The sequence below is a fragment of the Metarhizium brunneum genome, chromosome 3 (genome assembly GCF_013426205.1).
Source record: "Metarhizium brunneum chromosome 3, complete sequence".
NCBI lineage: Eukaryota > Fungi > Ascomycota > Sordariomycetes > Hypocreales > Clavicipitaceae > Metarhizium > Metarhizium brunneum.
This window is the reverse complement of record NC_089424.1, coordinates 1,447,333-1,461,507: the sequence shown is the minus strand read 5'-3', so window position 1 is coordinate 1,461,507 and position 14,175 is coordinate 1,447,333. Positions and strand designations below refer to the sequence as shown.

General features: G+C 53.7%; 6 protein-coding genes across 6 annotated transcripts; 2 read left to right on the top strand and 4 right to left on the bottom strand.

Annotated features, from left to right (window-relative positions):
- Positions 1-605: 605 nt before the first annotated feature.
- On the top strand, positions 606-1,794 carry G6M90_00g057050 (uncharacterized protein; the record flags this gene model as incomplete). Its single annotated transcript, XM_014688805.1, has 5 exons — positions 606-620; positions 801-912; positions 1,224-1,361; positions 1,453-1,615; positions 1,710-1,794. The coding sequence occupies 5 exons, from the start codon at positions 606-608 to the stop codon at positions 1,792-1,794; spliced, it is 513 nt and encodes a 170-aa protein (XP_014544291.1).
- A 407-nt stretch (positions 1,795-2,201) lies between these two features.
- On the bottom strand, positions 2,202-3,501 carry G6M90_00g057040 (uncharacterized protein; the record flags this gene model as incomplete). Its single annotated transcript, XM_014688804.1, has 2 exons — positions 2,202-3,329; positions 3,427-3,501. The coding sequence occupies 2 exons, from the start codon at positions 3,499-3,501 to the stop codon at positions 2,202-2,204; spliced, it is 1,203 nt and encodes a 400-aa protein (XP_014544290.1).
- Positions 3,502-4,028: 527 nt separating this feature from the next.
- On the top strand, positions 4,029-5,109 carry G6M90_00g057030 (uncharacterized protein; the record flags this gene model as incomplete). The annotated part of the gene is made up of 2 exons (XM_014688803.1): positions 4,029-4,088; positions 4,135-5,109. 2 exons carry the CDS (start codon positions 4,029-4,031, stop codon positions 5,107-5,109), a joined length of 1,035 nt encoding a protein of 344 aa, XP_014544289.1.
- A 240-nt stretch (positions 5,110-5,349) lies between these two features.
- On the bottom strand, positions 5,350-8,058 carry G6M90_00g057020 (uncharacterized protein; the record flags this gene model as incomplete). The annotated part of the gene is made up of 1 exon (XM_014688802.1): positions 5,350-8,058. The coding sequence occupies one exon, from the start codon at positions 8,056-8,058 to the stop codon at positions 5,350-5,352; it is 2,709 nt and encodes a 902-aa protein (XP_014544288.1).
- A 420-nt stretch (positions 8,059-8,478) lies between these two features.
- GTT1 (Glutathione S-transferase 1) lies at positions 8,479-9,503 on the bottom strand (the record flags this gene model as incomplete). Its single annotated transcript, XM_014688801.1, has 2 exons — positions 8,479-8,846; positions 8,957-9,503. The coding sequence occupies 2 exons, from the start codon at positions 9,501-9,503 to the stop codon at positions 8,479-8,481; spliced, it is 915 nt and encodes a 304-aa protein (XP_014544287.1).
- A 1,083-nt stretch (positions 9,504-10,586) lies between these two features.
- Positions 10,587-14,092, bottom strand: ITC1 (Imitation switch two complex protein 1; the record flags this gene model as incomplete). Its single annotated transcript, XM_014688800.1, has 7 exons — positions 10,587-11,727; positions 11,801-13,479; positions 13,554-13,619; positions 13,687-13,705; positions 13,811-13,869; positions 13,944-14,009; positions 14,090-14,092. The coding sequence occupies 7 exons, from the start codon at positions 14,090-14,092 to the stop codon at positions 10,587-10,589; spliced, it is 3,033 nt and encodes a 1,010-aa protein (XP_014544286.1).
- Between the last annotated feature and the right edge of the window lie 83 nt (positions 14,093-14,175).

The window sequence follows — 14,175 nt, the reverse complement described above, 5'->3', positions numbered from 1 at the left end:
GTGCTAGATAATGGCCCCAATGGGATAAAACATGGTTGCCTCACACCCAGCACCTTTTTTTTTCTTTGCTTTGGCGGCGGCGGCGGCGGTGGTCCCAAGTAAAGCCATCTTGGGATGCACGTTTTCCACCATCACATTAGGGTTGCGCTACCAAGTGCTCGTCTGTCTGCGCCGGGCTGAGTCCCAGGCTGATGCTGGGCAAGTACTACATATGTAGTCTCCTGTGCCTGTCTACACGTGTGCCTGTGCTGTGTCTCGTCTGCTAAGTACCTAGGTATGTTTGGCATAAAACTCAGTGCGTGCAGGAGAGGGGCAGCATCTAGGCTGTGAGAAGGGGACATGTTTTTTTTTTTTTTTTAAAAAAAATCAATCAAAAAAATCAAAAACTAACCCCACCACTCGACAACTTACTCCTCTTCCCCAAGTCAGTGTGAGGTCCTCTCAAGAACACCAGTTGGCGATCCACATCCTCCCCTCCTGGCCACTCCCATCTTCTACATACACCATCTCCACTTGGTTTTTTTTCCCGTTCTTCTTCTCCTTGCACCACCTCCTCATCCAGTATCTCATAGCAATTACGGCCTCGAGTCTACCAAACCGCCATCATGATTATTTACAAGGTACGTCGCTCGAGCCAATAATCTCGTCGCGTCTGAAAACCCATGGCCAGAAGCGAGCAAAAAATCCACCAGCAACAAGAGCAGACGTCCTTTGCTGCGGCTACCCCGCCACTCTGCCCACACTGTCCTTGGAGTTGCGAAACATTACCATTCACCATGCTGACGGCGCAATCTCGATAGGACCTCATCACCGGTGACGAGATCATCTCCGACTCGTATAACCTCAAGTTGGTTGACGGCATCGTCTACGAGGCCGACTGTGCCATGATTACTGAGGAGGCTGTCACTGTCGGTATGTCTGATGTACTTTTTTCAACCCCGCCGCCAGCCGCCTACCGCTACCGCCTGCCCCTCGTCTTTCGGCCAAAACAACCACCACCACTGTCAATCCTCCAGTGGCCTCGTCACCTGCGACGATACATGTAGCTGCATACAACCCCCGCGCCTCCTATGCAACATCAGCTGTCGGCATATGCTGCCTTGGCTCCGTCTTGTTCAATTGCCAGCTCGAGCTGTGCCATTCACTCTCCGTGCTTTACTCTATGTTCCTTGATTCATCTTCATAGGAAGCGCGTCTTGATGCTAACAACTCCCACTTGATAGACACTGGTGCCAATGCTTCCGCTGAGGAGGCTGATGAGGCTCTTGAGGACACTGCCGTCAAGGTCAACAACATCGTCCACTCTTTCCGTCTCCAAAGCACCTCCTTCGACAAGAAGGGCTACCTCGCCTATCTTAAGGGTAAGTACATGCGACTTGATGTTTACAGAACTCCCCTCGACATGCCGCTATTAAGAGTCGCAAGGAATGATGCTGATGATTCACCCCACAGGCTTCATGAAGGCTGTCAAGGCTGGCCTTCAGGAGCGCAATGCTTCTGCTGATGAGATCGCCGCCTTCGAGAAGGGGGCCCAGGCCTATGTCAAGGAGAAGCTCCTGCCCAACTTCAAGGATTTTGAGTTCTACACTGGCGAGTCCATGAACCCCGATGGCCTGTAAGTACTAGCTGGCCTTACTGATCTCGCTGCGTGGCTTCCTACTCGGTCGTGCTTGGATAGAAAAGCCAAAATTTGCTAATCATTATGCCAGTGTGGTCCTCCTCAACTACCGTGAGGACGGTGTTACTCCCTACGTCGTTGTCTGGAAGCACGGTCTCACTGAGATGAAGGTCTAAGCGATTTTTAATCTGATGATGATCTGCATATGAAGTTTGATGTATGAGGGCTATGATTTAGAAAAACAAAAGCTATTGTAGTGCGTCTTTTTCAGCGCCTGGCGTATGTCGCCGCATTTATAGCAGGAATATGAAAAAACAACACAGATGAGGAATCGCTAGAACCCGTTCTTTTGCTTGGGCCAAGTGACTCTGAAGAAGATGCTAGTGTAGCATATTCTTGCGGAACATTCAATTCTGTTCACCCGACATGTTGCTTTGAGACCCCCGAGCCCCTTAAGTCGAACCTGGCCATGACTCAAAATGCACACCCACGAAAAAGCCTTGGGGAGGAACGCCGATATGCGATGCTCTGTATACAGAAATTTTTGGTTAACACGACTAGCCTCTCAAAGATGGCAAAATCCCTAGAATTGTGGCCTCGTAGACATTGGGATGGGAGGAGGCATATCTCCCTGTGCAGCAGAGGCAGGGTCCGGAGCAGCAGCAGCAGCGAGACCTGGTTTCTTTTTAGGTGGCGGCGGCGGCGGCTTCTTCTTGCCAGCCAATCCTGAGACCGCCGCTTGAGCAGCATCATTCGTGGCACCTGTATATGGCTGACTTGGACCAGGTAGCGGCGGCGGCTCGGACTTGTTCTGGGTCGGCTGTGTAGATTGCGAGCCTGCGTACGCACCAAGCTTGTCCGCGATGCCGTATTTTTGACTGAACTTGTTGGCGGCCTTGGCGCCTGCGGCAACTTGTTCCCCGTGGCGCTGTCGAAAGTTGTTGGCCGTGCTGGCCGCGGCCTTGGCATCGGAGAAGGAGACGGACGAGGGATCCTTTTGGAAGGCCGACGCCGTCTTGAAAGCTGCTTGCTTCTGAGCCCACGAGGTGCCTTGGCTGGGCTGCTGCTCCTGGGCAGAGGACGCCGCTGAAGGGGTGGCCATTTTGCCGAAGCGGCCTTGGAGCTGGTTGACCTGGGCGCCCCATTTCCCGGCCCCTGATGCTTCGGCCGAAGGTGAAGCCCGTGACGAGGCGGGCGGGGGACTTGGTGAGGTTGAATGGGCGGCGCCGCCACGGCCAATTCCCAGCGCCGGAACAGACACGCCCGCTGCGCCGAGCCGGCTCACAGCTCCCTCGTTGAGATGGCCGCTCTTCTCGCCCCCTCCGGCGGCACCTCTCGGAGGCAGTCGAGGCGGCAAACTACGCGGCGGTGCCTTTGAGACGACCCCCCCTGAAGTAGCTTCGTCGTACGACGGCGGACTCCTCCTGTCGGCAGCGTCCCGCGTCGGCGAGGCCTCGTCACTCTCAACGCCTGACCCAGTCCTCCGCGGTGGAAGCTCAGCCGGCCGAGCTCTGGGATCGGCGTATTTCGATGGAGCCGCAACAACGTTGCGCTTTGTCGAGACTGGGCTTGGAGCGCGTGCAAGGCCAGAGCCTGTTCGTCTGGGCGGCGGTGCAAAGGACGCCGGGTCCTTGAGGTCGGTCAGTGGACGTGCAACGTGGTTCAAGCTGCTGTCGTCTTTGTTATCCTTGTTGCGGCCCATGAGGCCAGACTGGTCGGCAGCAACAGATCTTGTCAGTACATAGGTGCTTAGATGGGTATCTATGCGAGGAGGTTGTCGTAGGGGTAGGCCAAGGCCAAGTACGCACCACTGAGCCCCTGATTCCGGTTCCCGACTTCTCCGGATGCCACCCTTTCTTCATGATGTCCTTGAACTGGGACATGTTTGGGGGCCTATGCGAGTGCGCTCTAGGTGGAAATTTTGATTTCTATTATTTGGCGGCGTGAAATGCTGCATGAACTTAGGGACATTGCAATGAAGGAGAGAGTGTGAGATGAGCCCATGAGGGGAGGCGTTGACGGCGATGGCGCAACGAGCTGTTGGTGCCAACCTCAGATCCTAAAGTACTTGACACGAGCTTGTGTGCGAAGCGGGGTGACGTAGGGGTTCGAGGCCGCGTGCGTGGGGTCTTTCCGACAAGTCGGTGTGTGGGTCCAGATAGATGTTCGTCCATGTCGGTCGATGCACCTCGTCGTGCCGCATGCCAGAGGTTGGTTCTATGCAACCGCAACACCACATGCCATTGCTGGATTTTTCTCTCTCTTTGTTCTTCCAGGTACAATACGAAATATGATTGCCTCCTAACCAGTGCCTTGACGTTGCCTTGAGACACCGCTCATCCCCGCGCCCTCGACCGGCGCCGCAGTGCAGGACGCGTTGAAGGGTGCGTGCCGCTCGACTCCAACCATCATGGCCACCAACGGGTCAGATTACGAGCTCCTCACAGAGCACTTTAGCTACCCGCCAGCGGTGCGTACACCTGTCCTCCCAAACCCCAGCTCACCCACTCACCCAGTCCGCCCAGGCCCTCCTCGACGACATCATCAACACCATCAACGTGCTCGCCGACCGCGCCCTCGACTCGGTCGAACGCCTCCTCCTCACCATCCCCCCCCAAAACCTAGGCTTCAAGGCGCCCAAGCCCAAAGCGACAGACCCCGATGCCGCCCAAACCGCCCTCGACGCAGCCAAGCTCGAGATCGAAAACGGCACCCACCAGCTCGAAACCCTCCTCAACGCCGCCATCGACAAAAACTTTGACATTTTCGAGCTCTACACCATGCAAAACATCCTGACGGTCAAGCCCCAAGACCAGCCATTCATGCGCCTATCGCACTACGACGGCCTCGACCTGTCAAGCAGCCCCGACAAACCAACAGTGGAGAGCGTCAACGCCCTAAGACGCAGGCTGCACGCCAGCCAGAAACTGCACATGTCTCTCGAGGCGGAGAGGGCGAGAAACGACGCACTACTACGAAAGTTGAAGCGCGTACTGGGCGCCTCCACCGCGCAGGACGCGGTTAAGGAGGAGGAAGAAGCAGAAAAGGAAGGGAGTACCTCCGAGGGGGACGACAAACAGCTCGGGTTCCTGCGCGAAAAGGCGGCGCTCGAGCAGGGCGGGACAAATAAACCGATTACTACGACTACAGAATTCACGCTGTCGCAGTTGAACTCTCTGCGGTCGCTGTCGGAATCTCTAAGGCGGCTGCTGCCGGAACTAGGTGCGCAGACCGGGGAGGAAGCAGAAGCGGACGGCAAGTCGTGGCGCCGCGAGCGGGCAGAGTACATCGAGGGCGCGTCGCGCAAGTATCTCGAACGATCGGGGGCGTTGGAACTCGGCCCGCACGGGGAGGTGCGCGACGGGGAGTGGCACGGCGGGGGGAGGTCGTTGGCGAGAGGCGAGGTGGAGGGTTTGGAGAATATTGCCTCCCTGTTGGCAAATGAGGGGGGAGGGTCGAAAGGGGACGACAAGACCGTGGATGAGTCTTGATGCTGTTGCTGTGTTGCTGTTTTTCCCTTCTTTACCAAGAGACTGGTGAGTTATGATGGGGGTCTTGGGTGCCGGGATGAGCGGTCGTCAACGAGGTTCCCTTGAAGGGGAGGAAAGCGAGGTAATATACATCTTTATTTACAAGTGTTTATACATCTATCGTACATGATATTGCACACACCAAACATCACACATCACACATGGCCAGGACTACCTTCTCAGACGGTGTGCTACAAAGCTTCATCCGCGCAGCTTGCTCTCCAGAAGAGCCGGCACTTCCTGCCAGTCGATCAACCCGTTTTCCCTTGCCAAGTACCAAAAATGGTGCCTCCAATACCGCGTGTCTCTGCCAAACGAGCCCTCTGCCGCCGCTTTCTTATGATTCAGCACCACACCCACGACTTGCCTCGCGTCCTGTGTGGCCTGGGCATCCTCCGAAGCTAGAAGGGCCTTGAGCAGGTCGGTCAAGCAGGGCAGCGAGGTGACGGGCCGTCCTGCACGCGCAAGGTCGTCAAACACCGCCATGGCAGAGGCCCTGTCCCCCGTGACGGCGTGGGCGCTCATCACCCGCTCCCACAGCGTCTGGTCGCCCTGCGCGACATTAGACAGGCCGTGTTCCTTGAGGAGGGCGCGGACGGTTGCGCCCGCATCAGCAGGCAGGGGATCTCGAGAAAGGGCCCGCTCGATGAGAATCGTCACCATGTGCGGCGTGGCCGACAGCCCGGCGGCTTTCATGTGGTCCTGCACGGCGGCAATGGCTTCGTCCGCACCGCCGTTGGCAAGCGACGCGACGGCATACAGCATCTTGCCGTACGTTTCGTGATTTGCCCTCAGTCCCGCTGCTTCAATGTCTCCGAGGATCTGGCTCACGACATGGACTTGCTCGGCTGCGGATGCGTTCTCCATGGAACCGAGCAGTCCCTCGAGGATAATCGTAAATGTGGCCGCGTCGGGCTCGACGCCCCGTTTCTTCATGGCCTTCAGCAGACTCTGCACATCCTCGGGGGCGCTGTTGCGGAGACTCTCCCTCAGAAGAATGTTGTATGTCCGGATGTTGGGCTCGATGCCTTCCCTCCCAGCCCAGTAGAGCACCTCGTTTGCTGCCCGTCGATCCAGGCCAATGAGGCCCTTGAAGGCGGCATTGACGACTTCTGTGCTGGGCTGGACGGCAACATTGGCCGCGCTTTCGACGCTGCCTCTACTGGCAACTGCTTTCTTCCACAAAGCTTGCATCTCGGCGAGCGCCTGGATGCCCGACTGTGGCTTTCCGGCCTCAATCAGACCAGAGATGCGCTCGGTCCATATGACGGCATCGAGTCTCAGTCCCGATTCAACCAGCTTATTCCAAAGGGCTTCAATACGGTCTGCGTCTTTGCACATTTTCCACCCGTGCATCATGCTCGTATATGATCGCACCGTAGGCTGGATGCCGACTTCACGCATGAGATCCAATGTCTCTTGCAACTTCTTGGGTCGTCTTACGGCACACCAGACAAAAATCCAAAAATCCAGAAAGTCTTGGTCCTCGCTCATTTGCCGGCGCAGCTCTTGATCTTGAGCTAAAGTGGCATTGAGATCCTGCCAGATAGATACAATAGCGCCGGTGTTGCGAGATCGATAGGCGGCACGGAGCTGCTTGTGGAAACCTGATAGGCAGGACGACTCACTCGACGAGCGAGATGGCTTGTGAGACGATGTAGTGCTTTTTCGCCATTCCGAGTCGTGCCTCATAACCATGTCTCTAGCCTGCGGCCACTGTGCTAGCACGTAGGACTGCAAATCGGCCAGTTTTGAAGACGGAAATCTTATTTTGCCGGCAAAGATGTCATTGACATAGGCGGTGTCTGCGGGCTGGTGGTCCAATACGATGGAAACGAGATTCAACAGTGGTGCTGCCTTGATTTGGCTTCCATCTCTCGCCAAACGCGGATCCGAAAGTATAGCAAGGGTGGCCAATAGACCAGACACGAGTTCACGAGCTTGCTCGAATCGGAATTGAATAAAAATACTCGCCAGGGCTTTTGTCGTAGGTGCCATGTTTGAGGACTTGACCTCGCCTGGTTCGGTCTGCTTTGTCAAAGATGTTGAAGAGCTTGAAATATCCTCGATGATCTCATCCTCGGACGGCAAAACGAAACAGAGCCTGCCATTGTGCAACTGGCTCATCCTCCGTAATTGCGAAATATGCTTCCACATGTCCAAGAGCTCCTCAACGAGGGCATTCCGCTCCGCCGAAGTATGCTTCTTGCTGATTAATGTGTGGCACAGATTCAAAACGAGCTGGTTCCGCATGTCTAGATCCCACTTCCCAATTGTGGCGCACATTTTCGAAAGAGCGACGCTGGCGCCAGTGAGACCTTGTTGAGCAACCGTGTCAAATGTGCGCGCCAAGAACATGGTGGTTGCAAGATAGAGGTGCTTGGGGATCTGACCACGAAGTTCCTTAACATGTGGCCATATGTCGTTCTGGAAGAGACGCAATCTCTCGAGGGGTTCGACATCCTTTTCCTCCAGCTCCTTCATTTTGGCGGCAATCTCCCATTCTCCAAGCACAGTAGAAGCAGCAGACTGGCGAGAAGTAGGTCGGGCAGGGAACTCTCTGGGAGCAGCGACCTCGGATTTTTGAACCACATCGTTGAACAGAGCTACAGCCGCAGAGGCGTCCTTGTTCCGTCTAGGCTGCCTCTTTGAAGATGCACCCGCTTTCTGAGAGAATGGGGGCTGTCGAGGCTGAGGATTGCCATTCTTGGAAATGGTTCCTTCACCGGTTTGTCTGAAGCTATGGGGAGTTGAGCTCGAGCTCGAAGCCTGTTGTGAAGCCGCGGGGGCCGTTGATGAGAACCACGCGACAGATCCAGACCCAGCTCCAGGCGCCGATCTATACGTCGGTGGCACAGCGGCACGCACACTAGAGGCGCATCGTGAACATACAGTTCTTGATGCGTACATGGCGAATGCGCGCGCGCGAGTTGCCACGAATTGTCGCCTGGCATAGAAGATGTTCAAGGTCGACGGCTCTTTGTGGGAACTTTTTCGAGGGGTGTGGTTGGCGACAGGGATGCGGACCCACTTAGCCAATGAATGGAGACTGCGTTTCACAAAGCTTCAACAAATGTTAGCTACCAAGGTCAATTGTCTTTACAATACTGCAATGCTACTATTTCAAGTACATGGCATTTGATCTCGGTGCCGATACATACATAATTAAAATTGATTCATCATCACAAGAGAAGTTTCCGTTCCGGTGGACGCGCATGTACCAACTACCTGACATGCAAAGTACACCTCTAGGTTATCATAGCCTCCCTGGCAGCCGCAAGTATTACGTCCGTCAACCACATGACATAACACCAGCACATCGTCCCGCCCCTACAACGAGGCCTCAAACTTGCCATCAATAGCCTCAATCTTCTCCACGCTCCTCTTGTACCCCTCCTCTGACTCCAACACCTTGACATACTCTGCAACCCTGGGATACGCCTTCTCCCACGACCCGCCCTCAAAGTAGCCCAGCTCATCAAACCGGCCAGACCCAGCGATAACAGGGAAGCTCATGAGTATATCGGCGGCGGTCAGCTTATCGCCGCAGAGGTACTTGCCGCCCGACGTCGCGAGCTGCTGGTCGAGAAAGGCAAGGTGTTTGCTGACATTCGGGAAGACAAACATGGAGATGATGCGGTTGGCAATGATGGACGTGATGGGGCGGACGAGGAAAGGGACCTGAGGAGACTTGAGGCCTGTTCCGAGACCCAGTTAGCCGCGGATTGAATCGTGAACAATCCCGCGCCATCGGCTGGCGTATTATCATGGGCAAGAAAATAAAAAAAAAAGAAGAAGAAACACTCACGAGACAGCACCAGCGCAAGGACCAAGTACGGCATCAAACTCCCCTCTGCATAATGCATGTAATAGCCATAGCGCAACCACTCCTCCGTCTCGCCGCCAATGACGCCCTCCTTGCCGTCCTGCCACTTCGTGGGCATCAGATTCTTTCCCTCGGGCGCATGGTCCACGAGATACTGCGTCATGAATCCGCTCTCGGCCAGAACAATGGGCTTGCTTGCATCGCCGCCGGGGGGCACGATTGCAATCACGGGCGATTTACCCAGTGGGTGAATCTGTTCGAGCTCCTTGGGCGCGAGGAGTGTTTCCTTGTCGCGGTGGAAGACTTCGATTTCATAGGGGACTTTGAGTTCCTCGAGGAGCCATATGATGCGCTGCGAGCGCGAATGGTTGAGCCTTTGTTTTGGGTCAGTCGAGTGAGCATGTGGTTCATCAGTCTCGGCAAGATTTGGGTGGATGGGGAGAAGAGCGTGGTGACCAGACAAATGTGTCCGTGTTTGGGCAGCATAATCATACCAGTACAGCGTAATCTTGGGGGAATTGTCGGCCATGATGATGGTAAATCACTGAAGCATGGTTCGATTAATCCGGCGTCAACAAAAAGCATTATGCGAAGGCGCTCAGATATAATGGCCGATGCCAACTCTCCACCCCGTCATCGATGATGCACTTCCCATGTACGTACGGAGTGCCTAGCCCAGCTCAGACACGGCATTTGATTGACCCCATCAGCCTGTCAAGTCCCAGGAATGCCGCCATGCCCAGGCGTCCAGGATGCGCGCTGCAGCCTCGGCCCATGGTGGCGCATGGCAGACGTTCCAACGAGCACTCACGGTCATGTCGCACATGTGGTCAGTCAATCCATGCCGCTTGGGGACTTCACATGCAACCATTGCAAGTCGTCCAGGCACGGCTGCAGTGCCGCACGTCTTCAGTTGGGGGCTGCGGCGTCACCCGTTATCATCATCGCTTTCGCACTCGCACCCGTTTCCGACCGACCGACCGACCGACCGACCGACTATCCTCAGCCTCGTCTAAACATCATTGCCTTCCCATTTCATCCCACTGTTTACCCCGACCCGCTGCTACTATTTGAACGCAGTACATACATTGGCAACTTCTAATAAATACCATCGTCAGCATCAAGTAAGCCGCCGGCCTGTCAATGCGCCCGATGCCTCCCATCACCCAAGCCCAATGTACAACATGATACACTGTAGTCTACACAACACTATATGTACCGCAGGCAAACTCTAATTCGTCTTCGCACATTCATTCATGACTTGATGTCCCTATCGTCTATCTGTCCTAGCCTGACCGAATGCGCTCCTGAAAAACACTTCTATGCCCGCCTACCGGCCCCGACCAAAGGCATCTATGTTCGTCTATACCAAAACATCGACCACTTCTTATCCAAGGAACGAAACCTTCCAATCATAAAAATAACATCGCTGTTTAATAAAAAAAAAAAAAAAGAGCAAAGAGTACACAAGCGACATTTAGTGCTCCCGTTTCCAAAAAAGAGTACCCTCCAATTTTCGTCTGTGATTCACCTCCGAGCTGTCAACCAACCTCTGGAGGAAAATCAAAGCTCCGGTTTACCATACTGGTCAATCCAAGTGCTTTATAGCCACCTAGCCTCGCCGCCGAGACTTGGCCGCACCTCGGCCTGCCGCCTCGGTTTGTGCCTCCCTCTTCTTAGTTTGCTTCCTAGCTCTTGGGGGCGGCGGAGGGTCTGAATGGATGTGACCTAGCTCCTCAAGCGCCATTGTGTTTTCCCACTGCAAGCAACGGTAGGTCGGCGGTTCTGGGGTCTTATCCCGGATGCGTGAACTGCTTCTCTTCGTCACGGCCTCGTCTTTTTTGTCCTTATCCTCCTCACCTGCCAGGTACTTCTTCCTGTTTTCCATATGCTTGGCAATTTTTTCCTTGTAGTTGACGAGTTCCTTGCGTAGCTTCAGCTCATTGAAGCCCCGAGGGTCTAGCCATTTAATCAATGCGTGCAAATCTTCAGGCTCTGAGATGTAGCCCCATTGTCTGGCTGTGAAAACGCTGGTTCCATTCTCCTCCCTAGTTTTGCGCTCCGACACCGTCATTCTGAACTTGGCCTTGCATTCGTCTGGCAGGTCTGGAGATCCGTCGATGTACCCCTCGCGTTCCATGTCATCGGGTCCCTGGACCCAAATGCACCCGTTGGCATATTCGGCTGCTGCTGTGGAGCTTGTAGGCAACCCGCCATAAGGCATTCCGTTTCTTTCAAACCAGTAATATCGGTTCCAGAAGCGGTCCTTGCCCAGAACCCTTGTACGTGGGCAGTCCGCTTCACGCAGATCGTTTTCGATAACTGCCACCTCATCTTCGCATTCTTTGATGATGTCCTCCTTCTTTTGTATCTCCTTCAGAATCTTGTTGTACTGCTTCTGTTGTTGAGAAGTCAGCTTGATCATCTCTTTCCGCGTCTTTTCTTTTTCTTTCTCCGCCCCCTTTTCCTTTTCCTTCTCCTTCGCTTTTTCTTTTTCCTTCTTCTCCTTTTCGAGTTCTGCATCTTTCTTCTTCTTCTTGTCCGCTGGTGCACGACCCCGTCGTTTACCCTTTGGCTGGCTAGGCTCGTCGTTACCTTCTTCTGCATTTTCTTTGTCGATCTGGGACTCGTCAGCGTCAGCCATCTTGGCATCCTCTTCTTCCTTCACGACATTGGCATCAACTTGTTCATATGGATCCGGGTCGGGTACAAGCTCTCTGCGTTGTTCGTGCAGTTGGCGAACATCTTCGATACTATAGAACAGCCAAGTCAGCCTCTGGTCAAGAGGTATGCTTCGCATCGTGTGCAAAATTCACAAGAACTTACGCTTGCTTCTTCTGTCGTTGCCATTCGATTCTGTCCTTGCGATACTTGGTCATGGTCTCACTGCAGTCTTCCATATAACCACGGACAGCTTTTGTCTGCATCGTAAGCAGACATATTATCTGCAAGGCCTTGACGCGACAGTTGACGTCGAGTTCAGCATAACTCTGTCGAATGGCTTCTTGTGTAGGATTTGAGTCAGCCGGAACTAGCTGCTCGAGCAATTCCTCACAAGATTCCTTGTAGCGATCGTCTTTAGATAACTGATGCAACAGTCCAACCATGATCCTCTCCCATCCGCCGTTGGAGAAGTTGCGCTTCCGAAGGTGATCTATCCAATCAAATTCCCTCATCAATTCTTCGGCTCGATTGCGCGATTCCTGCTCTGCTCGAATTTCTTCCTTCTCGGCGGCAGCAGCTTCTGCCGCTAACCTTTCGGCCTCTAGTTTGGCGAGACTGCTGCGAGTGGCGCGACCCTTTGGCTTCTCCTCAGGCTCAGCGGCTGCCTCCTGCCCTTCGTCTGCTTCATCATCTTCTTCCTCGCCTTCTTCTTCGTCGCTGTACTCGTCTTCTAGTTCCGGTAGGTTGATGCGAACTTTGCCTCCTTCGCGCTCCGAGTCGACTAGTACTTTCAGCACAGAGCAGTGAATCTCGTCAAATAACTGAACCTTAAGTTGTTCGGAAGCCACAGACATAGTCTCGACGAAGTCGTCAAATGTAAAAGAGTCAAGCTTGAAGATCTCGCAATATACATTCAGGGTGTCCCAGGTCTCTAAGAATGCACCAACTGTGGCCATGTCGATTTTGTCAAAAAATGGCCTAGATTCATCAATCTCGGGCTCAATCTTGACGGGAGGATCATGACACATGAATTTGAGACGGGGACGAACGCTGCCTTCTTTGGGCGGTAGTGATAGGTCTTCAATAGGATACTTGGTAGGGGGGGGCGGAGGAGGCGGGGTGGGTTCACGTATCGGAGCCCTTGGTTGCTCATGTTGTATTAGCCCGTCAACGCCATTGACAGGCTCATTGAGAGGCCACTTAAGCCCCTTGATACCGAATTGACTTTGCTTCCCCTTCTGATGCTTTGTAGCAGGCTTCAATTCCGGGAGTCGCATTGGTCCGGCATTTGAAACACCGTTCAATTCGTTGGTAATCCCCCGTTTTTGGGCCTGCAGTTGCTTCCGCTCTAGCAGCTTTGTATCGTGTCGAAGCTGAGGGGGGACTCTGGTATCAATGTGATACATGTTAGCGTAGTCATGCTTGACTAACCATGGCGCCCCCGTCCATGCTTCTCTGATAACCGTCTTCTTAATGAACGAACGTAGCATAGCCTTGGTGAAAACACCACGATCGCGACAAATGTGCTCATTGGTAACGTTGGTTTCTTCGTCGGAGTCTTTGATGTTGACCAGGTAGCGTGTCACAGGTAGTGTCCGGGAGCCGTCAGGTAATATTCTTGGGCCGTACGTGGTCTTATCCCTCACGAGGCCGTGAATCCTGTCACCGCCGTCCAAGGTTACCGTCACCTCCTCCCCCGGGTAATAATCGTGCTTAAATTCTTCGTAGATTAAATCAACAAGGTTGTCCAGACGAGAAATGGTTTGGAACTGGACTTTGCGGAGAATTGGGCCTTTAAGTGCTTCGGGAAACGAAGCTTCGACTTCGCGACCGCCGGTAAGCTGCGCGATCAGAGAAAAAAAGTAAGCAGCACTTTCTTTTGACAGTATGTGCTGGAGAATGGGTAAAATCGAACCTCACTGTTGAAAGCCTCAAAAAAGGTGAGGCCAGAGTGGCCTGTTATTTGGTCGTTGAATCGACGCTAAGGACTGGTGTAAGAAACGACACAGCGCATTCATTTAAAACGTTGGATACTGAATATATAATACCTGTTTGTAAAAGTCCATACTGACGGCGACGAATTATCAGCACACAAATACTTCCCATGTTATGAGATACCAGCAAAGGAGCCCATGCCAGCGCAGCAAACCATATGCGCGAGGCCAAACTTACCGGCTTAGGTAGTCCTCATAGTTCTGGAAGAGCTCTCCGGTCTGGGGAATGTGCCATACCTGGGTCAGTCAGTTATGTAAGCTTTCCTATTAGTTCGAGCCTATTGGCGATGAAATTCAAACCCAGTACATACTTCTGCATTTTCATCTTGGATATCTGCCGGTGGCAGGAACTGCACCGGCTTACGTTTATAGAGAACCTGTGAGGGTGTGTCAGTGGTGGTTGGAATTTCTGGGAGATATAAAGACACTTGATGTCTCTCGTAGGGCTGGTCATTACCATGGTGACAAGGAAAAGTGAAGCTCCGCGTGGCGGAGCAGAGACGAATGCTACTCCAGGACGAGAAGTTATACAAGCAGATACCC